At 38.8% G+C, this 23,747-nt stretch overlaps 1 protein-coding gene across 1 annotated transcript in view; it reads right to left on the minus strand.

Annotated features, from left to right (window-relative positions):
* Positions 1-2,680: 2,680 nt before the first annotated feature.
* Positions 2,681-23,747, minus strand: part of CPA6 (carboxypeptidase A6) — a 264,167-nt gene continuing 243,100 nt past the window's right edge. The window contains exons 9-11 of the mRNA XM_004274947.4: positions 10,354-10,556; positions 6,439-6,523; positions 2,681-3,211 (exon numbers count right to left, since the gene is read on the minus strand). Coding sequence (XP_004274995.1) covers positions 3,024-3,211; positions 6,439-6,523; positions 10,354-10,556 — 476 coding nt within the window. The 3' untranslated portion in view covers positions 2,681-3,023. The remainder of the gene's footprint in view (positions 3,212-6,438; positions 6,524-10,353; positions 10,557-23,747) is intronic.

Consider the following 23,747-nt stretch of genomic DNA (forward strand, 5'->3'; position numbering starts at 1 on the left):
CCTCCATGAGATCCATTCCTGCAAATACATAACTGGGACTATAAGATAAATTAGATTTGTAAAACGCAGACAAAACTAATATTTCCTGGTTGTCTACTATAGGTTCTATGCTATGCATTCTACAGATAATCTTATTTAATCTTTTAAATTTAATTTTGATTTTTTAATTGAAACAATGTACATTTTATAAACATCAAAAAGATTGGGTGGTGAGTAGTTGGGAGTTTTTTAAAAGGAATATACTCCATGGTATTTTTCATAATTAAAAAACAGTCAAATAATATGACTAGGCTTATATTAAAAGCAGCAGTCCCCTGCTCCATCCTTCCTCACTCCCGGGTCCCTCTCATTAGCCAGTAATTCTTAATCATTAAAATTAGGTCTTCTAGTACTTACTTTCTTATTTTGAAATAACATACAGATACTGCTTTTTTTTTTTTTTGGTTTTAGATGTTTATTGACTTATTATGGCAGATGAGGATATAACTCTATACCCCCCTCCTCTCACATACATTTACTTCTTTCTATCCTTCTCATATGTACATCACAGTTTTTGGTTAAATCAGTATTTAGGGCTGACATTTTAACTATATACATATTATTTATAGGTAAGTCACATAGTAGGCTATATTTCTTCTCTTGTATAACTCATTGTTTTCACCAGACTTAACAATTGCCTTTTTTTATTTTTATTCTTTTTGGTTTGTTTGGTTTCTATGCTTTTATTACTAACTCATCCTTAAATTTTTGATATAAGTAAATTGCCTTGAGTGTGTTTAAGTGTTCTGTTTCATATTTATTTCGGAGAACTTCATCTAAAGCCTTTAGTTGTCTTCCTCCTATTTCAAGTTAGTTGTTCTCTAAACCTGGCATATGCTGTTAGTGGGACTTTTTCCTTCACCATTATCTTGAGGTTTTTTTTTAATGGAGAGGTAAATTATAATTTTATTTATTTTTAAACTGAGGTATCGTTAATTTAGTGTTGTGTTTCAAGCGTACAGCAAAGTGATTTAGTTATATATCTATTCTTTTTCAGATTCTGTATCTTGAGATTTTTTTTCATTCCTTTCTCCTATGTTGAATTTCCTGTTTCCTGGGGTTCTACAGTTTTCTCTTAGTTTACACCCTCATTTTGGTAGAGCATATCCTTCAGGAGTTTCCAGAGAAAGGTACATATCTAGGACCTCAGTTTTATGAAAATGTCTATATTCTATCCTAACATTTCATTGATTGTTTTGCTGGGTATTGATTTTTAGGACAGAATTTTTCCTCAGCCCTCTAAAGGCATTTCTCCATCATCTTCAAGCTTCAGTGGTGCTGTTGAGAAGTTTCACGCTACTCTGGTCCTCGTTTCCTTGTGATCGTTTCTTTTTCTTTCTGGAACTTTTTAGGCTCATCTCTTTATCCTGGTGTTCATGAAGTGTTTTGGTCAGATAAATCCTCTGAGAGGATTTGCTTCTACCAAATACTTAGACGGTATAACCAACCTGGGATTAATCAGAATTAAATTCTTGGCTAGAGGTTTATCAGACCATCTAGGTAATCTGAATTTGTGCCACAAACCTGGGTGAGGGCTGACTTGTGGTTCCAAATTCTCAGTGGCAATTTCTCCCTTCTCTACTCTTGCCAAAATCTGAAATGGTCAGTTTTCCTTGTGGTCCTTTGGAGGTATGGGGGTTTATTTGCAGTTTGCCCTGACGCTGAAGGATTAGCACTTTGGAATCCCAGAATTCTGGGAGGAGGAGAACCTTCTGTTAGACTTCCCACCTTGGACTACTTAGTGTTGGGCTTTGTTCCCATGCCTATTCTCCAAAATGCTGTGAAAATCGGTCTGCACTTAGCTGATTTGACAGATGCTCTTGGGATAACAGAGTATCTCTTACCTTTCTAGGACCCTGCCTTCACTCAGTGCCTGGCCTGGGATTTCCTTACTTCGTTGTCCAATGTTTTAAAGATGACTTTAAAAAGTTATGTTTTGTCCTGAAATTTTAGTTATTTCTAGCAGTCCAGTTACTCATCCTGTCATATTCCTGGAAATGGGAGTCTATATCACCTTTTTAAACCTCAGTTTCTTCATCTGAAAAACGGGGATGATAATAGTATCCACCTCATAGTATTTCAGGAATTGGTGAGGTTGTTAATAAGTATAAAGCTCTTAACACTGTGTGGCTCTTCCTCTTTTTTTTTTTAAGTGGCGTTCTCAAAGTATAAATAGAAGTGCTCTTCCATGCTACATTTTTATAGGTGTTTGGTGCACTAATGCCAGGGGATGATGTGAATAATCTGAGGTCTTATTAAGTTGTATATTTATTATATTAAGAAATATAGTTCTTGCCATTCCAAAAATCTTCATTTTACATGGAAACCAAGCGAGTAAACACCATTAGTAGCCTAGATCTTTTTATAAAATTAAAAAATATTTTATTTATTTTTGGCTGTGTTGGGTCTTTGTTGCTGCTAGGTGCGGCAGCGGGGGCTACTCTTTGTTGCGGTGCGCGGGCTTCTCATTGCGGTGGCTTCGCGGGCTCTAGAGCGCAGGCTCAGTAGTTGTGGCGCACGGGCTTAGTTGCTCTGCGGCATGTGGGATCTTCCCTGACCAGGGCTCAAACCCGTGTCCCCTGCATTGGCAGGCGGATTCTTAACCACTGCACCACCAAGGAATCCCCAGTAGCCTAGATCTTAATTGAGAACATGAGATTTATTGAAGTGGAATCCTCAATTTGTACATTTCTTGAGGCCAAAGAACTAGAAAATCTCCCCTCCCTGCTTAATCAAATAAGACTCGAAAGGGGCAGAAAATGGATGCCTTCTCTTACAACAAACTAGGTTATACTCTAATTTTTTTTCCACCATTTTTTTATTGCCACAGAGAGTTGAATTGCATGAGAAGGTCCTTTTCAAGTCCCCAGATAAGTTCCCTCTCAGTAATCGCCCTTCTCTTTAAAAACAATTTGCACCCACTGCCAAGCAGCTCTTGTGCAGAACCAGCTCTCTCTGGAGGTTGACTTGCCTCTTGGGGCATCTCAGGGACACTTCCTTAGTAGGTGCATTGTGATATTCTTCACAGCCAGCATGGTTTCTGTACAGGTGGGTTTGATGAGCATCTCTGGGAGTAAAAAGCCAAAATGCCCAGTGTCACGTAGTTCAAAAGCAAATGTGTAGGGTATTCCATTTTTGTAGGCCCAATCCATTGAGCTACCAGAGCTCACATCTAAAAGTTAAAAAAAAAAAAAAAAAAAAAAGTCAGCTTCACTAAAGAGTCTGAATAATTTTCAAAATGTATATCTAGTACTTGCTTACTAAGCCATACTAAATCCTTCCAATGAAATACCCTTTCAACAAGAGCAGTTTAAGCTGAGTTCCTGAGCTTCAAGCTCATGGAACTTACAAATCATACCTGCTATCATCATAAATCATCCCAGCCACCTTCAGTCTGGTTCTTGCCTCTGCCAGTTATGGAAACTTTGTTCTTTGAGGAGCTAGTCTAAGTAGTAATGCTTTTCTAGTATGACGACCTCAATTTCTTAGCTGCAGCTCCAATATCATTTCTCTCCACCTTCACTTTATTCACCAATAAACATAATCACACTGTGGACTTTTTTTCTTCTCACTCAGTTCTTCTCCTTTTCTAAGGTCTAGAATATTGAAATTCTGATCCCAGAAAACCTCTTTTCTTCTTCTCGCCCTATTTTTTCACTCCTGATGAACTTGTTCTTTGCCTTTACTTATTACAGTTTCCAGACTTCCCCTGGGCTTCTTATAATTTCATTGAACTCTCTAGCTGGGCATGGTTAATTACTCCACTGAATTTCTCACCAGACCCTTTGTCTAGTCCTTTTCAGCTTTTGTTTTGCTAATTCTCAATCCCTAGTCCAGTTTCTCTGTCTTCTCCCTCACAAGGTAGGTGGAGAAAGTGTTTGTTGGAAATTCGTGCTAATCTCTGTGGTGCTTCTCCATTACCAGTGGTGCTCTGGGCTCCTTTTTCTAGACCTTCGCTTACGTGAACCTTTCTCATTCTCTTCTGGTCCTGCCCCTCACTTTACCACTCTCTCCATACTCATCGTGGGTAGTTAGCCCATCACCTCCTCTGCTTACATTGCAATCCTGACTTTTCTCCTTCGAGCTCAGGAAGAAATGCTGCTCGTCTTTTATACTTGGTGTGGTTTGATCCCATTTTTTGTTGTCTTCTCTAGGACCCTGTTTCCTTAGTAAACCTCCCCCCAACCCCACCTTGCATCTTGCATTTTGGACACCGAAATGTCCAAGCACTGCTTTCCTGTAGCACTTCCTTCTCATGATCCTATTATATACCATCTTCTTTTTCTTCTTCCTTTTGGTTTAGAACTCAAAAGAGAACCTATGTATGTTGCTTCTGTATCCTCAACCACTTTCAGTCTGGTTCTTGCCTCTACCAGGCTGTGAAACCTTTGTTCTTGAAGGTCACCAATGACAGCAGGCCTAATCTCCTTTTTTTGTTTTTCTTTCCCCTCAGACCTCATGGTCAACCTCTCAGCAGCATTTAACTTAGCTGACAATCCATTCTGGTAACTCTCGCCTTCTGGCTCCTATGACCTTACATGCTCCAGCTTTTCAGCACAGAGTTGAAAGTGCAGGTGCTTTAGGGCTTGGGCTATATCTGATCCCAGCACCTGCCGTGACTCTCTGCCTCAGTCTCCCCTTTGAAAAAGGGATCATAATACTTACTGCATAGGGTTGTTGCAAAAATTGAATAATGTGCTCAGGATATATTAGATGTTATTGTTGGGCATCTTTTCACCCCAAAGTGCCTAGTATGCAGTTTTTAGCCTAACATGCTTTTAATAATTAATTAATAAATGAATGGATTTTCATAGAAGACTCTTTCTATACTTTTCTCCCTGAAATATATATTATCCAGCCTGACATAACACCATTTTATTATTTAAAAAATTTCCCACTCAAAGATACCACTTTTTAATGCTATTCTTGCCAGTTAGAGATAGAATTATGTGACGATGGCAATTAAATGACTGCTGTTTCCCAGGCCCCCCTTTTGCTTCAGTTGGAGACAGAAGGTAGGCTGTGGTTTCATTGTCGCTCTGAGTTAGATTCACTGGAACTGCAAATAGTAGTCATAGTAGCCAAAGTCAAAGACAATATTTGCCAACACTTACATCATAGTGATATGACAGCCTCATTTCTATGGTAACAGGTTGTTCTTGGTAAATATAATACTATGACTGTGCCTTGATACCAAGCTGAAAAGGTGGACTGAGAGTAAAATTTTAAAAACTTAATGTTTTTAGGTTTTTAATCTATATTCTGTTGGCATTAACTGGTAATGTGATTTTTAAAAATACTACATTTCCCCTTTCAAGGTGGCTCTATTAAAAAACAGTTGTAAAAAGGTCAGCATTAGACCAATGATCATGAACTTAAGAAAAGACCTCTGATACTTAAGACATTACCATTACTAGGATAAGCTTATATGATAAACAGTGTTAATTAACAAACCAAGCATTTCTGCTGAAGGCTGAAGAAAGTGAGTGGTTAGGAATATAATGATGGGTAAATTAAAGAAATCAAGGAGAAGTTTGCTACCTCACTAAAAAGTATAATCAGATGTCACTATGTATACATACATATGTAATGTGTGTATATACCTTCATATGCATGCGTAGAGATTCACAGAGTACTAACCACCATACGATCACGGCCAGCTCCCGGAACGCCGCTAGACATTCGGAAATATATGATTTCTCACTAGATTTTTCAAGTCATATAGTCAATGAATTTTAGAGTTTGAAAGGCCATGAGAAATGATCTAGTCCAATTCCTCATTTAACAGTTACGGAAACTGAAGCCCAGGACTAATATCTTTGTCAGGATTACATCTAACTAGTGGCAGAATTAAGACTAGGATCCATTTCTCCTGGTTCTTTGTCCAAGTTCTTTCCATATACCTGGTTGCTCTTTATTTCATATGAAATAAGAAATATTTTAATTACCTTGCAAGGGGAAATTCAGTTGAAGGTGTTATGTAAGAAACAGAATTTCATAACAAGAATGGTAGAAGGAAGGGATAAAAGGGAAGCTCCTTCAAGGGCTCAAACATTACATTATCTTCTCAAGGCCCATTTCTACCTTTGCAGCAGTTACAACTGCTTAAGGAGCCCGTTTTGGTACTTTGCACTGTCATAAGATCTCCATTCAACCTTGTAGTCTTTACTACATGCTTAGAATATTCTCTGCTTAGGATTTTTTCAATTGGTACAGTGATTTCTGTCAAGCAGGGTAAAACTAATCAGACATAAACTCCCTCCATCTTCCTTGGCTAATTTGGTAGTCAAAAATTTCACTTTAGGGGGGAACACATTTTCTGGGTTTTTTTGAGGGAGGTCATTACACAGGTTATTGGTTCGAGAGATGATTCTGACACAGCATCCATAGGAAACTTACACAGTGTGCTGGAAGCAGGCCCGTATCGATACTGTATGCCGTACACCGACTGAAGTGCTTTCACAGCTTTATGAGCTGCAGATTCCTGTGAGGTTAAATGGAGAAATCTTATCACTTATATCATTGCATCGAAACCTTTAGAAACACTGACACGTTGAGCATTATCGGTCATCAATTTGGAGAACACTGGGCACATTGGTGGATAGCTATATTTAATAATATTGCTACTCTTTGTCACATGCTGCATTTTGCAATATGTTTTAGAACACATTATTTCCCTTGATTAATTCTCACAATGAGCCAGTGATCAGTAATATTTCCATATACAGATGAGAAAAGGAAGGCCCAGCGAGGTTCAGTGGTCAGGCTGGGGTTACACAGCAAGGAGTGGCTATGTTGGGATAAATACATCTTCTGAGGCTGATTTAGTGTTCTGTTCTCTTCACTTTAGTTCAGAGACACCCATTTCTATAAATTACAAAATGCTTGGCAGGGCCCAAGTCAGTTTTGCTCATAGCTACACACATAGTATTTAGCAACGTGCCTGTATATAACAGACACTTAATCACTGTTTCTTGCATGAATGTTGAATAAGCAGAGATCTGCAACAGTATCCCATTAATCTCATTGATCTTTGAGTGCATACATCTTTAAGTGGCGGCCCGGTTCAAGGTATTTAAAACCCATTTGGATCAGTTCAGAAACGCTTTAATTCAGTAAGAACGACTCCTCTTGCTCTGTGTGTTTTATCCCTTGTGGGAATGGAAACACTTTGAGACTGCTTCGTGACTTCTAAGGTTACACAGGCTTGTGGCAGAGCTCAGCCAGGTGCGGCTAAGATGTAGAAATTCTGAGGTGGAACTTCCTAGCAATGCCAAAAAGCAGGAAAAATAAACACCTTCAAAATACTAAACGGTGAATATTCTAAGATGAACGAGAATGATACGGACTACCCTTGAAAACATTTCCAAATGGTATAAAAGCACTAGTTTCAGCAAGGAGTTAGAGAAGTATTGTATGACCAGTGAGAGGAAAAGAAGTGTGTTGAAACCAGTATACAACTCTCCCATTTCCAGGTGCCTGTGAATAATTTAATCCCTCAGTTGAAGCACTCCGGGCAACGTGGTACTGTGTGCGGGACCTGGCTTCAGCCTGCTGTCCTCACTCACCTCAGGGAAGCAGAAAGCCGCATTTGCAGCAAATGCCACACTGAGTGGCTATTCAGGAACCAGGCTCCAGAACCTGGCAGACATTCATTAATTGATCTCACTGATGACGACATTCTCCTTGCAGGAGCCGACAAGAAAGGAATGTAAACACCATAATGAGGTCTCTTAATGGAGAATGTGCTAAGATTTTTAACATCTTCTCCAGTGGCCTCAGTGATATTCCATGGCAAGGGCAGAAATTTCTACATTTAGAAGATTACTGCATTCTGCTGGTGAGGAGACCTTTGTTCCTCATTATTTCAGATGACTAAACCCAAGAAAAATATTCTACCGAGGAGAAAGAAAGATAACCACTCTGCCCATTTTCGCAAAATGTATGCATAGTTTTAGCCTTTTGGGCTCACTGGACTTCTGCCACTGACGTGCAGGTGCATGTTGATAAGAGGTTGAGACATGATCCTTCCTCGAAGAGTAGAAGCTTCATAAAATTTTCTAAGAATATTTTCCAGGATGGTACCTATTTAAAAGAGTTTAAGTGATTCTTCCTTTTGTCCATTCCTTCTTTTTTCCATTCATCCAGAAGGACCCAGGTCTCCCTTATTGGACCTCAGCTAAGTAAGGAGTATATGTTTTATTTAAATATTTTTATATTTAAAGCAACTTAGTGACCGAAATATCTTAGCAGAAACACAGACTCCTACATATTGATGGAATGTTTTTGAACAAGTTGAACAGAACTTAATGGCTACTGGTTAACATTCAGAGACATCTGTTATCTGAGAACTGTAATCTTAGTTTTAGCGATTTAGCTTATCTGCAACCCGCTAACAGGATTTCTCAATGGGGTCACCACTGACAGTTTGGACTAAATCATTCTTTGCTGTGGAAGGCTGTCCTGTGCAATGTAGGATGTTTCACAGCATCCTTGGCCTCTACCCACTAGATGCCAATAACATCCCCCACCCCTGTTGTGGCCATCAAAAAATGTCTCCAACACTGTCAGTGTCCCTTGGGAGGGAAATTCATCATTGGTTGTGAACCACTGATCCACTCTTTATACCACATCCTCCAATCCAAGACACAAGGAAAATAACTCCTGATGGGAAGATAAATTCAAAATATGGAGAATATTCTCATGTGGTAGTTTTTGTTTTGTTTTTTTTTTTTTTGCGGTATGCGGGCCTCCCACCGCTGTGGCCTCTCCCGTTGTGGAGCACAGGCTCCGGACGCGCAGGCTCAGCAGCCATGGCTCACGGGCCCAGACGCTCAGCGGCATGTGGGATCCTCCCGGACCGGGGCATGAACCCGCGTCCCCTGCATCGGCAGGCGGACTCTCAACCACTGCGCCACCAGGGAAGCCCTCATGTGGTAGTTTTAATATATTACACATTCTATATAATCTGTTGTGAGGATACAAACAGACGCTGTGTCCAATTTAGAAAAGGCTGAACATTCGCGTATAGAAACATTTTGGGTACAAGGTGGTTAGGTTGCCAGGTCAATAACACCAAGAATGAGAAGCCTATTTGACCCACCGAGGAGCTGAAGAATAGCACTATCAAATATCACTCCCACCTTTACAGTATTTCTCAAGAGAGAGAATTTGCTCAGAATTCTTGCATGAAATGCTAAGAACAAAGTTCCTCTTTTGGACAGAACGCAAGCCTAACCCCAGGCCACCTTCCGACCTCACGTTCCAAATTCTTCCCAGGTCCTGCCCATCGAGAGCAGGAATTCCTGCAACCCCAAGCAACTGGTGCAGGATTTGGAGTCTGAGGTATAGGGAGAGACAGGATGCTTCTTTTTTATAAAAGCTTTTAAATTCAAGCCTAAAATACATACAGAAGAGTATACAGATTTTAAGTTTATAGTTCAATGAATGATCACAAGTTGCATGCAGTCATCCAGAACCAGCATCCAGCCAAGGAACAGAAAACCAACAGCAGCCCCAAAGCCCGCCTGTGCGCCGTCCCATCACTCCTCCCTCCCTCTTCCTTGCTTCTAACTCTATGTATTAGTTTGGCCTGGTCTTGAACTTCATAGGCCTTCAGATGATATAGGCTCTGAAGCAGACTCACTTTACTGAGGAATTAGTCCCTATCGTGGATAGCTTGTTGGGTTTCTGAGATGAGGTGAGGAAGGAACTCTGCTCTTTCACTTTCAGGTAATCTCATGCCTGAAAGGCTGTTCATTCTTAGCACTAATTTGTCAGATGCAGGCCCAGAGACTTAGTAGCATTAAGCAAATAGCGTTTATAAATTAAAACTTGCTTTTAATTAATGAGTCAGACCATAATTTACGCACAGTTGTTTACTCAATAAAGTTAATTACAGCCCTGCATATGTGACCGAAGCTGTAATCTAATCACCTCCATCCTGACATTTTCCAAATAACCTGTGGTAAGAATGTAAATATGTTTGAAATGATTGCATTGGAGAAGCAGCGTGCACAGTGGTTAAAAGCAGCAATGCTGGAGCTAGATTTGGGGTGACTCCTGGCCATGACACTTAGTAGCTCTGTGCTCTTAGTATAATGACTTAACATCTTTAAGTTTCAGTTTACTCATCTGTAAAATGTGGATAATAGTTGTTACTGAATAGATTATGAAAAATAAGTGAGATTATATATATATGAAATGCTAATTAGAACAAACACAATGTGTTTGCTATTATCATTACCACATAGAACCATCTTAGCATTAGAAAAGGAGGAAGCCTGACACACATATCCAGCTTCAAGTACTTACCACACAGCTAAAATTGGGGATTGTTGCGTATTTGTAAGAATAGGGATACAGCAACATCTGAGCATATGCGTGAAAAGAGAGGTAAGCCCTTATGTGCTTCTTGTGTTTTCGGAGGAAGTTCGCTACAGCTTTCACTTCCGGCTCAGATTCTGGGAAAGGTCCACAGTACGTATCATCACAAGGGTGCATGGAAGCTCCTTCATCTGCAAATTAGAAAAGAAAATGGGGTGAAGGGGTGGGCAGGCAAGAAGCAAGAAACACAAATCGGCATTGTTAAACTGATTTTTCTTTTATTTCTGTAAACACACGGTATTATTAAGCAGTTCCTCTAACTTCTCATTTAAAGAAATCAATACTGAAAAATCCAAGACATTTCAGGCCTCCATGCATAATGGGAGGGCAGCCTGAATAGAAACTAGGTGCTGCTTGTTTAAGCCTGCATAAACCACTCTAAAGGGAGGGCTCTATCAGTTGGAGGACTAATTCTACGTGATCCCCCCAGAGCAGGAAAGGCCTCCTGTTTATACACTCCATGACACTTGCACTTTCCCACCATAACACTCAACACGCTTGTAATTAGTGTCAAAATTTACTCATTTAACATGCAACCAATATTTACACTAATCTGGGTGCCTGGGATACAGTGGAAGACAACATAGGAAGAAATCCTTGCTCTAACAGAGCCTACATTCAATCTGGATTCTTTGTTAGATTCTAATGCTCTGAGAAGTCAGGGGCTGTGTTTTTCCTGCTGGGCACCTGACAACTAGAACAAGTATGGCAAGTGTTCAACAAATATTTGTTGAATAAATGAATGTCAGATCCAAAGAAAAGGCTAGACCTCTGTACAGATGTCTGGTAAGATACAAATACTGATATATCAAGAACAGGGAGGCAAGACTGAAATAATTCCACCGAACATGCCATACCAATTTCTATTATATTTTTAGATCAGCTATATACAAACTGGCTTTGTGAAACCCGAGGCCTCTCCAGTTATCTTAGGGGTCAGTTCAGTTAAGTCCTCAAAACGCAATTTTACTAATTTTCAAATTAAAAATGTATACAGGTCTATGAAGGGGAGGAAGGAAAATAAGATTCACTCTAACAATCACAGTATTAAGTTCCAAGAAATTTTGGAAATAATGACATTTTTCAGTTACTTGCCATTCTGAGTCCTTACGATCTCTCCCATACCCCTGGAACATTGTAACTCTTTCCATAAACACATGGAAAATGTTTGGTGAGTCTGTGACATAGTCTAATACTTCTGAAAATGAAAAGACAACTAAGATCAGGCTAATTCTTGAGTATGTTAAATCTCATTTATGCCATAGGAGAGTGTAGATGGGGGAACTTGCAGCAATTGTGGTTTTCCTCCTTTGAGTCTAATTCTGGAGATGCCTCAAAAGCAAGTGGGATATGGATAGAACTCAGAACTTAATATAAAAACTGTAGCTGATACTCCTGAAGGAATAGGAAAAAGAGACATTTGAGGAACATTGATGTAAAGCACTGGAAAGGAGAGATCACAAATAGAGCAGCTAATTCCAGCGGGAGCAGAAGTAATGAGCCAGAGAAACAGAACTCACAATAATCCTAATAAATATTCTCAAGGGCATATAGGAGGGCACTGGAAACATTAAACAGGGACAAGAGGTTATAAAAAAGAACCAATGAGATATAATGGAAATAAAAAACTTAATTCATGGGTTGAGTGACTACAGTGGATGAGTGAATTAATGAGATGGAGTGGGTTTTGAAATGTTCCCAGAAGGCATTAGAAGAGACAAAGAATTGGAACAAAGAGAAAAAAAAATTAAAGGGTGTGAAAAATAGAATAATTGTCAACATCTGATTAATAAGGGTTCTAAAAGAGAAATTAAATATTTGAAGAACTGCTAACTGACATTGTGCCACGATTAAAGAAAGATTGAATGGGTACCAACACAAGAGAGAAAAGGGAAAATAGCAACACTTTGACACAGTAAAGTGAAATTTAGGAACGAACCAATTCCAGAGAGAAAGAAGCAGGCCATCTATAAAGGAATGAGAATTAGATTCACATCTGACGTTTTAAATAGCAACACTAGAGTAATATTTCCAAAGTACTTTTGAAAAAAGGAAATGAGTCTAGACTTTTATACCTAGCTGAACTCTTATTGAAATGTGAGAGTGAAAGATGTCATAGTTATTGTGGCATATTTTCATTGGTTATTTTTTCAATTTTTTTTCACTTAGAGGTTTTAAATTTCACATCATACAAAATGTAAAGGTTTTAAAAGGATTTTATTTTTAATTCTCATAAGTTTTGCCAAATTGTTTACTAAGTTTGTTACTGTTTACACTCCCCCAAGTAATGTAGAAGAGTACCATTTCTCCTCAATACCTGCCAACAATACCCTGAACGTGTATCACCTTTTGATTTTTGCCAGTTTGCTGGCAAAATTTAATTTGCCTTCCTACTACAAGTATGTTTGAGCATTGATTCGTAGGTTCACTGGATTGGACTCCTCTCTGAATTGCTTAATCATGTCCTGAGCTCATGTTATTCTCTCTTGGGCTGTTTATCTTTTTTCTTACCCATGTATAAAAGAGCTTTGTGTAGATGTTTGTCATCTGCATTGCATTTTATTCTCATATTTATAATTTTTCTATTGAATTGTTTACTATAACTTTTACCATTTTAGACATTTTAAATTTTATGTAATTACTATGTCTTTTTCAATGCCTTTGGGTTTCCTCTCTTGGTGAAGAAAGTTTCCCCTATTCTAAAGGATTAGAGGTTATTTATAGGTTTTCTTCTAAGAATGTTATCATTTTATTTTGTTCTTTTTCATCTAAGTCTTTAATCCTTCTGGATTTTTTTTTTTGGATTTATTTTTTTACCTATGTAACCTAGTTATACCTTCAGTTTTTCTATAGTGACAGCCAATTCTACCAGCATCATTTATTAAATATTCTATCATTTTCCCACTGAATTGAAACACCACCTTGGTCATATATTAGAGTCAACTGCATTTGTAGATCTATTCCTGGATTCTCTGTTCTGCTGGTCTATTTGTCTATTTCTATACTGTCACCCTATCAATCTATAGCAGCATTAAGGTATGCTCGATATCAGACAAGTTCCCCTTACTAGTATTCTTCTTCCAGTTTTATTGGTTTTTAGGGTCTATTTACTTTTCCATATAAAGTTTATGATCATTTTATCAATTCCCCAAAACAGAAAACAAATGAAAAACCCTGTTGAGATTCTAATTGGAATTGCATTAAACTTAATACTGATTTGGGGAGGATATTATTATACTGTGTCACCCAATCCAAGGACATGTTACACCATTCCATTTGCTCCATTTTGCTCAGATGGCGTTTTATGTTCTTCATTAATACTTTATCATTTTTTCTTTAGTATGCCTTCTTTATTGTTGGTATTATTATTATTTTAAACATCTTTATTGGAGTATAATTGCTTTACAATGGTGTGTTAGTTTCTGCTGTATAACAAAGTGAATCAGCTATAAATATACATATGTCCCCATATCTCCTCTCTCTTGCATCTCCCTCACACCCTCCCTATCCCACCCCTCTAGGTGGTCACAAAGCATCGAGCTGATCTCCCTGTGCTATGTGGCTGCTTCCCACTAGCTAGCTGTTTTACATTTGGTAGTGTATATATGTCCATGCCACTCTCTCACTTCATCCCAGCTTACCTTTCCCACTCCCCCTGTCCTCAAGTCCATTCTCTACGTCTGCATCTTTATTCCTGTCCTGTCCCTAGGTTCTTAAGAACCTTTTTTTTTTTTTTTTTAGATTCCATATATGTGTGTTAACATACAGTATTTGTTTTTCTCTTTCTGAATTACTTCACTCTGTACGACAGATTCTAGGTCCATCCATCCATCCACCTCACTGCAAATAACTCAATTTCATTTCTTTTTATGGTTGAGTAATATTCCATTGTATATATGTGCCACATCTTCTTTATCCATTCATCTGTCGATGGACACTTAGGTTGCTTCCATGTCCTGGCTACTGTAAGTAGAGCTGCAATGAACATTGTGGTACATGACTCTTTTTGAATTATGGTTTTCTCAGGGTATATGCCCAGTAGTGGGATTGCTGGGTCATATGGTAGTGCTATTTTTAGTTTTTTAAGGACCCTCCATACTGTTCCCCATAGTGGCTGTATCAATTTACATTCCCACCAACAGTGCAAGAGGGTTCCCTTTTCCGCACACCCTCTCCAGCATTTATTGTTCATAGATTTTTTCATGATGGCAATTCTGAGCGGTGTGAGGTGATGCCTCATTGTAGTTTTGATTTGCATTTCTCTGATGATTAGTGATGTTGAGTATCCTTTCATGTGTTTGTTGGCAATCTGTATATCTTCTTTGGAGAAATGTGTATTTAGGTCTTCTGCCCATTTTTAGATTGGGTTGTTTGTTTTTTTGATATTGAGCTGCATGAGCTGCTTGTATATTTTGGAGATTAATCTTTTGTCAGTTGCTTCATTTGCAAATATTTTCTCCCATTCTGAGGGTTGCCTTTTCATCTTGTTTATGGTTTCCTTTGCTGTGCAAAAGCTTTTAAGTTTCACTAGGTCCCATTTGTTTACTTTTGTTTTTATTTCCATTTCTCTAGGAGGTGGGTCAAAAAGGATCTTGCTATGATTTATGTCATAGAGTGTTCAGCCTATATTTTCCTCTAAGAGTTTTATAGTATCTGGCCTTACATTTAGGTCTTTAATCCATTTTGAGTTTATTTTTGTGTATGGTGTTAGGGAGTGTTCTAATTTCATTCTTTTACATGTAGCTGTCCAGTTTTCCCAGCACCACTTATTGAAGAGGCTGTCTTTTCTCCACTGTATATTCTTGCCTCTTTTATCAAAAATAAGGTGACCACATGTGCGTGGGTTTATCTCTGGGTTTTCTATCCTGTTCCATTGATCTATATTTCTGTTTTTGTGCCAGTACCAAACTGTTTTGATTATAGTAGCTTTGTAGTATAGTCTGAAATCTGGAAGCCTGATTCCTCCAGTTCCATTTTTCTTTCTCAAGATTGCCTTTGGCTATTCAGGGTCTTTTGTGTTTCCATATAAATTGTAAAATTTTTTGTTCTAATTCTGTGAAAGATGCCATTGGTAGTTTGATAGGGATTGCATTGAATCTGTAGATTGCTTTGGGTAGTATAGTCATTTTCACAATGTTGATTCTTCCAATCCAAGAACATGGTATATCTCTCTGTCCGTTTGTATCATCTTTAATTTCTTTCATCAGTGTCTTATAGTTTTCTGCATACAGGTCTTTGGCCTCCTTAGGTAGGTTTATTCCTAGGTATTTTATTCTTCTTGTTGCAGTGGTAAATCAGAGTGTTTCCTTAATTTCTCTTTCAGATTTTTCATCATTAGTGTATAGGAATGCAAGAGATTTCTGTGCACTAATTTTGTATCCTGCTACTTCACCAAATTCATTGAATAACTCTAGTAGTTTTCAGGTAGCTTCTTTAGGATTCTCTATGTATAGTATCATGTCCTCTGCAAACAGTGACAGCTTTACTTCTTCTTTTCTGATTTGTATTTCTTTTTCTTCTCTGATTGCTATGGCTAAAACTTCCAAAACTATGTTGAACAATAGTGATGAGAGTGGACAACCTTGTCTTGTTCCTGATGTTAGTGGAAATGGATTCAGTTTTTCACCATTGAGAATGATGTTGGCTGTGGGTTTCTCATATATGGCCTTTATTATGTTGAGGTAAGTTTCCTCTATGCCTACTTTCTGGAGGATTTTTATCGTAAATGGGTGTTGAATTTTGCCAAAAGCTTTTTCGGTGTCTATTGAAATGATCATACGGTTTTTCTCATTCAGTTTGTTAATATGGTTTATCACATTGATTGATTTAAGTATATTGAGGAATTCTTGCATTCCTGGGATAAACCCACTTGATCATGGTGTATGATCCTTTTTTTTTTTTTTGTGGTACGTGGGCCTCTCACTGTTGTGGCCTCTTCTGTTGCGGAGCACAGGCTCTGGATGTGCAGGCTCAGCGGCCATGGCTCACGGGCCCAGTCGCTCTGCAGCATGTGGGATCTTCCCGGACCAGGGCATGAACCCGTGTCCCCTGCATCAGCAGGTGGACTCTCAACCACTGTGCCACCAGGGGAGACCTGTATGATCCTTTTAATGTGCTATTGGAGTCTGTTTGCTACTATTTTGTTGAGGATTTTTGCATCTATGTTCATCAGTGATATTGGCCTGTAGTTTTCCTTTTTGTGACATCTTTGTTTGGTTTTGGTATCAGGGTGATGGTGGCCTCATAGAATGAATTTGGGAGTGTTCCTCCCTCTGCTATATTTTGGAAGAGTTTGAGAAGGATAGGTGTTAGCTCTTCTCCAAATGTTTCATAGAATTCGCCTCTGAATCTATCTGGTCCTGGGCTTTTGTTTGTTGGAAGATTTTTAATCACAGTCTCAGTTTCACTGCTTGTGATTGGTCTGTTTATATTTTCTATTTCTTCCTGGTTCAGTCTCAGAAGCTTGTGATTTTCTAAGAATTTGTCCTTTTCTTCCAGGTTGTCCATTTTATTGGCATATGGTTGCTTGTAGTAATCTCTTATGATCTTTTGTATTTCTACAGGGTCAGTTGTTGCTTCTCCTTTTTCATTTCTAATTCTGTTGACTTGAGTCTTCTCCCTTTTTTATCTTGGCTAATGGTTCATCAATTTTGTTTATCTTCTCAAATAATGGTTCATCAATTTTGTTTATCTTCTCAAATAACCAACTTTTAGTTTTATTGAACTTTGCTGTTGTTTCCTTCATTTCTTTTTCATTTATTTCTGATCTGATCTTTATGATTTCTTTCCTTCTGCTAACTTTGGGGGGTTTTTGTTCTTCTTTCTCTAATTGCTTTAGGTGTAAGGTTAGGTTGTTTATTTGAAATGTTTATTGTTTCTTGAGGTAGGATTGTATCGCTATAAACTTCCCTCTTAGAACTGCTTTTGCTGCATCCCATAGGTTTTGGGTGGTCGTGTTTTCATTGTCATTTGTTTCTAGGCATTTTTTGATTTCCTCTTTGATTTTTTCAGTGATCTCTTGGTTATTTAGTAGTGTATTGTTTAGCCTCCATGTGTTTGTATTTTTTACAGATTTTTTTCCTGTAGTTGGTATCTAGTCTGATAGCATTGTGGTCTAAAAAGATACTTGATATGATTTCAGTTTTCTTAAATTTACCAAGGCTTGATTTGTGACCCAAGATATGATCTATCCTGGAATATGTTCCATGAGCACTTGAGAAGAAAGTGTATTCTGTTGTTTTTGGATGGAATGTCCTATACATATCAACTAAGTGCATCTTGTTTAATTTATCATTTATAGCTTATGTTTCCATATTTATTTTCATTTTGGATGATCTGTCCATTGGTGAAAGTGGGGTGTTAAAGTCCCCTGCTATGATTTTGTTACTGACGATTTCCCCCTTTATGCCTGTTAGCGTTTGCCTTGTGTACTGAGGTGCTCCTATGTTGGGTGCATAAATATTTACAAGTATTATATCTTCATCTTGGATTGATTCCTTGATCATTATGTAGTGTCCTTCTTTGTCTCTTGTAATAGTCTTTATTTTAAAATCTATTTTTTCTGATATGAAAATTGCTATTCCAGCTTCCTTTTGATTTCCATTTGCATGGAATGTCTTTTTCCATCCCCTCACTTTCAGTCTGTATGTGTCCCTAGGTCTGAAGTGGGTCTCTTGTTGGCAGCATGTATACAGGTCTTGTTTTTGTATCCATTCAGCCAGTCTGTCTTTTGGTTGGAGCATTTAATCCATTTCCATTTAAGGTAATTATTGATATGTATGTTCCTATTACCATTTTCTTAATTGTTTTGGGTTTGTTATTGTAGGTCTTTTCCTTTTCTTGTTTTTCCTGCCTAGAGAAGTTCCTTTAGCATTTGTTGTAAAGCTGGTTTGGTGGTAGTGAATTCTCTTAGCTTTTGCTGGCCTGTAAAGGTTTTAATTTTCTGTCGGGTCTGAATGAGATCCTTGCTGGGTAGAGTAATCTTGGTTGTAGGTTTTTCCCTTTCATCACTTTAAATATGTCCTGCCAGTCCCTTCTGGCTTGCAGAGTTTCTGCTGAAAGATCAGCTGTTAACCTTATGGGGATTCCCTTGTATGTTATTTGTTGTTTTTCCCTTGCTGCTTTTAATATATATTTTTTGTATTTAATTTTGGTAGTTTGATTAGTATTTTCTTGGTGTGTTTCTCCTTGGATTTATCCTGTATGGGACTCTCTGTGCTTCTTGGACGTGATTGACTATTTCCTTTCCCATATTAGGGAAGTTTTCAACTATCATCTCCTCAAATATTTTGTCAGTCCCTTTCTTTTTCTCTTCTTTTTCTGGGACCCCTATAATTTGAATGTTGGTGTGTTTAATGTTGTCCCAGAGGTCTCTTAGTCTGTCTTCATTTCTTTTCATTCTTTTTTCTTTATTGTGTTCTGCAGCAGTGAATTCCACCATTCTGTCTTCCAGGTCACTTATCTGTTCTTCTGCCTCAGTTATCTGCTATTGATTCCTTCTGGAGAATTTTTAATTTCATTTATTGTGTTTTTTATCATTGTTTGTTTGCTCTTTAGTTCTTTTAAGTCCTTGTTAAATGTTTCTTGTATTTTCTCCATTCTATTTCCAAGATTTTTGATCATCTTTACTATCATTACTCTGAATTCTTTTTCATGTAGACTATTTCCTCTTCATTTGTTTGGTCTGATGGGTTTTTACCTTGCTCCTTCATCTGCTGTGTGTTTCTCTGTCTTCTCATTTTGCTGAACTTACTGTGTTTGGGGTCTCCTTTTCACAGGCTGCACGTTTGTAGTTCCCATTGTTTTTGGTGTCTCTCCTCAGTGGGTAAGGTTGCTTCAGTGGGTTATGTAGGTTTCCTGGTGGAGGGTACTGGTGCCTGTGTTCTGGTGGATGAGGCTGGATCTTGTCTTTATGGTGGGCAGGACTGCATCTGGTCATGTGTTCTGGGGTATCTGTGACCTTATTATGATTTTAGGCAGCCTCTCTGATGATGGGTGGGGCTGTGTTCCTATCTTGCTAGTTGTTTGGCATAGGGTGTCCAGCACCGTAGCTTGCTGGTCGTTGAGTGGAACTGGGTCTTAGCATTGAGATGGAGGTCTCTGGGAGAGCTTTCACTGTTTGATATTACATGGAGCTGGGAGGTATCTGGTGGACCAATGTCCTGAGTTCAGCTCTCCCACCTCAGAGGCACAGGAATGACACTGGCCAGAGCACCAAGACCCTGTCAGCCACATGGCTCAGAAGAAAAGGGAGAGAAAAAGAAAGAAAGAAAGAAAAAATAATAATAAAATAAAGTTATTAAAATAAAAAATTATTAAAAATAAAAAGCAATTATAAAGTAATAAAAAATGTACAGAGAGAACCCTAGGACAAATGGTAAAAGCAAAGCTATACAGACAAAATCACACAAAGAAGCATACACATACACACTCACAAAAAGAGAAAAAGGAAAAATATATATTTATCTTTTGGGAAGTCTGAGGTCTTCTGCCAGCATTCAGTAGGTGTTCTGTAGGAGTTGTTCCACATGTAGATGTATTTCTGATGTATTTGTGGGGAGGAAGGTGATCCACGTCTTACTCTGCCATCTTGAAGATCCCCCCTGTTGTTGCTATTATTATTATGAATTGGTAACTATTTCTTTTTTTAAATAATTTTTATTTAAAAATATTTTAAAAATTTTTATACAATTTTTAAGGGTTACTTTCCATTTAGTTATTACTAAATATTGCTCTATTCCCCATGTTGTACAGTACATCCCTGAACCTATCTTACACCCAATAGTTTGTACCTCCCACTCCCCCACCTCTTTATTGCCCCTCACCCCTTCTCCACTGGTAACCAGTAGTTTTTTCTCTATATCTGTGAGTCTGCTTCTGTTTTGTTATATTCACTAGTTTTCTGTACTTTTTAGATTCTACATATAAGTGATAATCATACAGTATTTGTACTACTCTGACTTATTTCACTTATCACAGTGCCCTCTAAGTCCATCCATGTTGCTGAAAATGGCAAAATTTCATTATTTTTATGGCTGCGGAATATTCCGATGTATATTTATACCACATCTTCTTCATCTATTCATCTGCTGATGGACAGACACTTAGGTTGCTTCCATATCTTGGCAGTTGTAAATAATGCTGCTATGAACACTGGGTGCAGGTCTCTTCAAATACGTGTTTTTGTTTCTTTTTCAGATATATACCCAGGAGTGGAATTTTGGGGTCATATGGTAGTTCTGTTTTTAGTTTTTTGAGAAACCTCCATAGGTTTTCCACAGTGGCTGGAATTAGTAACTATTTTTCAAATGGTCCTCTCAGGGTGTGGTGGTAGAAGTCATTTCATGATACCATGAGAGCTCCTCCTATCCTCCCCCTTCCTGTCTTCCACCTCCGACTCCATCAGATCTAGCTGGGAATTAGTTGCCCAAACTATCTCTTTATAAACTTCATTTTGGAAGCTTATGTGCTGTCAGAATGAAAATGTGACCCATTGAGAAAATTTTATATAAAATATTTATGTTATTTACATATATAAATAGTTTTCTGATAACTTTATTCTTAAAGATAATATCATATTTGGGATAATGAGTGACAGCTTAGTTGACATTTCCTTAGAAAATCAGACCCTCTTCTAACTAACATTCTAAGTTGCTAAAGATAAATTACTTGTTTTGTTCAAACTGTCAAGAAAGAAGGCATATAATCCTTTAGTATTCTCATTTTCCATTCTTTCTGTAGATTGTAACTATTTCTAAGCTACTCCTGATGTTGTAGAGGCTGGAGACTTACTTGTTTTTCAACTAACAGTGGGTAAGGATTGCTGTCTTTTATCCTTTATGAGGGAAGAAAAACAAAACTTAATGGTTTTCTTTTTCAAGACTGAGTAGCAGGAGGGATAAATATTTGGTACTGAAAACAGAGCCAGAGCTATTGTTCCTTTCTGGAGTGGGGAGCAATTGGGGCTGTAGATGGAGATGCGGGTGGTGAGTGCCTTGTATCCCTGACTACAGAGCCACAGTGAGACACTACTCTTGACCTGAGGCACTTGCCTTGCCCACATCATCCTCACTAGATCTTCTCTGGGTAGAGCCGAGGTTTTTATAACATCCCTTACTCACATAGGTGGTACAGATCTAATATAGGATGGGAAGAGCAGCAGGGTTTAGAATACAGAATCATTCTACAGATGACTATGTCTGGCTGTAAATCCGGTAGCACTTATGTTGTACTATAGTTACTTATTTATATAGACTCACCCCTCCTTTAGAGGGTGAACTCCTCTAGGACAGAGGTCATGCCTTATTATTCCCAGTACTTAGAAAAATGTACACCCTTGCTATGCTTTAAATGTTGTTGAATGAGTAAGTGGAGCTGACCCTGCTCAGGGGAGATGCTTGCACATTGGACTATTTCATTGAATTTAGGTCTTTGAGTAGACAACTAAACTCCAGTTCATGTCCATGGAAGGCTGAGGACTTACAAGGGCAACAATAACAACAACAGAATATCTTCAAAAAGCCTGTTGGTCCGTGAGAACATTCTATTACCTAAGCATTTCTTGAATAATTTCAAATCTGAAACTCTGAGCTTTCCCTAAGTTATACTTTAATAAATGTTGAACAGTTTCAGAAAGGAAATGGTGTACTTAAAACATTTTTATGTATGGTGATAAACCCCAAATTGTTTATGCACATGAGTACAAATCCTCCCTCGTCCCTAACAAAATACAGAGTGATAGCTTTATGAGTAAGCTTTTAACAAGTCATAGCAGAAAAGGGCCATTAAATTTCCTCTTAGACTGTATAAAAACTGTAACTGTGTGCTGGTGAGGTTTCTTTCAAAGAAGGGAGAGATATTTGCAACTGGAGAGGACTGTTTATAACAGGAAGGTTTTGAGGAACGTGCAGGGAGAGCAGAGGTGTGTGGAGAATGCACGGAGCCAGAAAAGGTGTAGACTGGCCTGCAAAGAAGGAAAAAGTGCCATGGTTTCCGAGGTTTCAGGAGGACCAGGTGTCCGATCTTACCTGTTTTCTCACAGAGCTTGAAATAGTCTCCTCCCTTGGCTTCTGACACACTGACTCCTTATGTTTTAGTTCCAACAACTTTTTTCTTTCCTTATTAGTCCTCTTTATGGGTTTCTCTACCTCTGTCCGTCCCTTAAAAGAAGCAGCACCCAGTTGTTCTGCCCTTAGTCCATTTTCTTCAGTGATCTCTCTCTTCAATGAATATGGCTTCTTCAGCTACTACGTAGGTATTAATACTTTCATTCATTCAGCAAGTATTTACCATGCCCACAAACTGGGATAGGTCAATGAATAAAACAAAGTTTTCTGCCTTATAGAGCTTACATTCTAATGGTGCTGATGGTGTTGGTGGGGAGATAATAAACAACACAGTGAATAGGTAATTGCTCTGTGCAGTAGAAAAGTGCTGTGGAAAAGAGAAAAAGGCAGAGGATATAGTAAATATCAGGGAGGTGAGTTGCATTTATAGAGACAGTGGTGAGGGTTATTCTCAGAGACTGACTTTTTTTTTTTTTTTTTTTTTTTGCGGTACGCGGGCCTCTCACTGTTGTGGCCTCTCCCGTTGCGGAGCACAGGCTCTGGACGCGCAGGCCCAGCAGCCATGGCTCACGGGCCCAGCCGCTCCACGGCATGTGGGATCTTCCCCTGCATCGGCAGGCGGACTCTCAACCACTGCGCCACCAGGGAAGCCCCAGAGACTGACTTCTGAGCAGACTTGAAGAACACAGGGAGTCAGCCAAAGCGTCTGGGGAAGAGTGTTTTGGGCAGAGGGAGCAGCCAGTGCAGACGCTGCACGGCTGGCCCTGGGGTGTTCCTGGCCAGTGTGGATGGAACCAAGTGTTGAGGGGGAGGGTAGAAACCGATGAGGTCAGACAGTCAATGGGGGCCCAGATCATGTGAAGTTTTATAGGCTATTTTATGTCCTGTATGGGTGAGTAAAGTGGGGAGCCACTGCAGCATTTGGAGCTGAGGGTTGACATCATCTGACATATTTCAGAGGTTCATTCTGGCTGAGGAGATGGACAGACGGTGTGTTATGGGGAGGATGTGTGCGAGGGTAGAAACCGTGAGACTAGTTACTGGGGTGAGAGATGACAGTAGCTGGGACCAGGGAGGTAGTAATAGAGGTGGTCAGGATGGCTGGAATCTGGAGCTATTCTAAAGGTAAAACCAAAAAGATTTCCTAATGGATTAGAAAAGGTATACGAGAAGGAGAGGAGTTAAAGATGTTCCCGTGGTTTTAGGCCGGGGCGATGGGAAGGTTGGAGCTGCCATCAGTGGAATTGAGAAGTGGCT

The sequence above is a fragment of the Orcinus orca genome, chromosome 17, assembly GCF_937001465.1.
Source record: "Orcinus orca chromosome 17, mOrcOrc1.1, whole genome shotgun sequence".
NCBI classification, from domain to species: Eukaryota; Metazoa; Chordata; class Mammalia; order Artiodactyla; family Delphinidae; genus Orcinus; species Orcinus orca.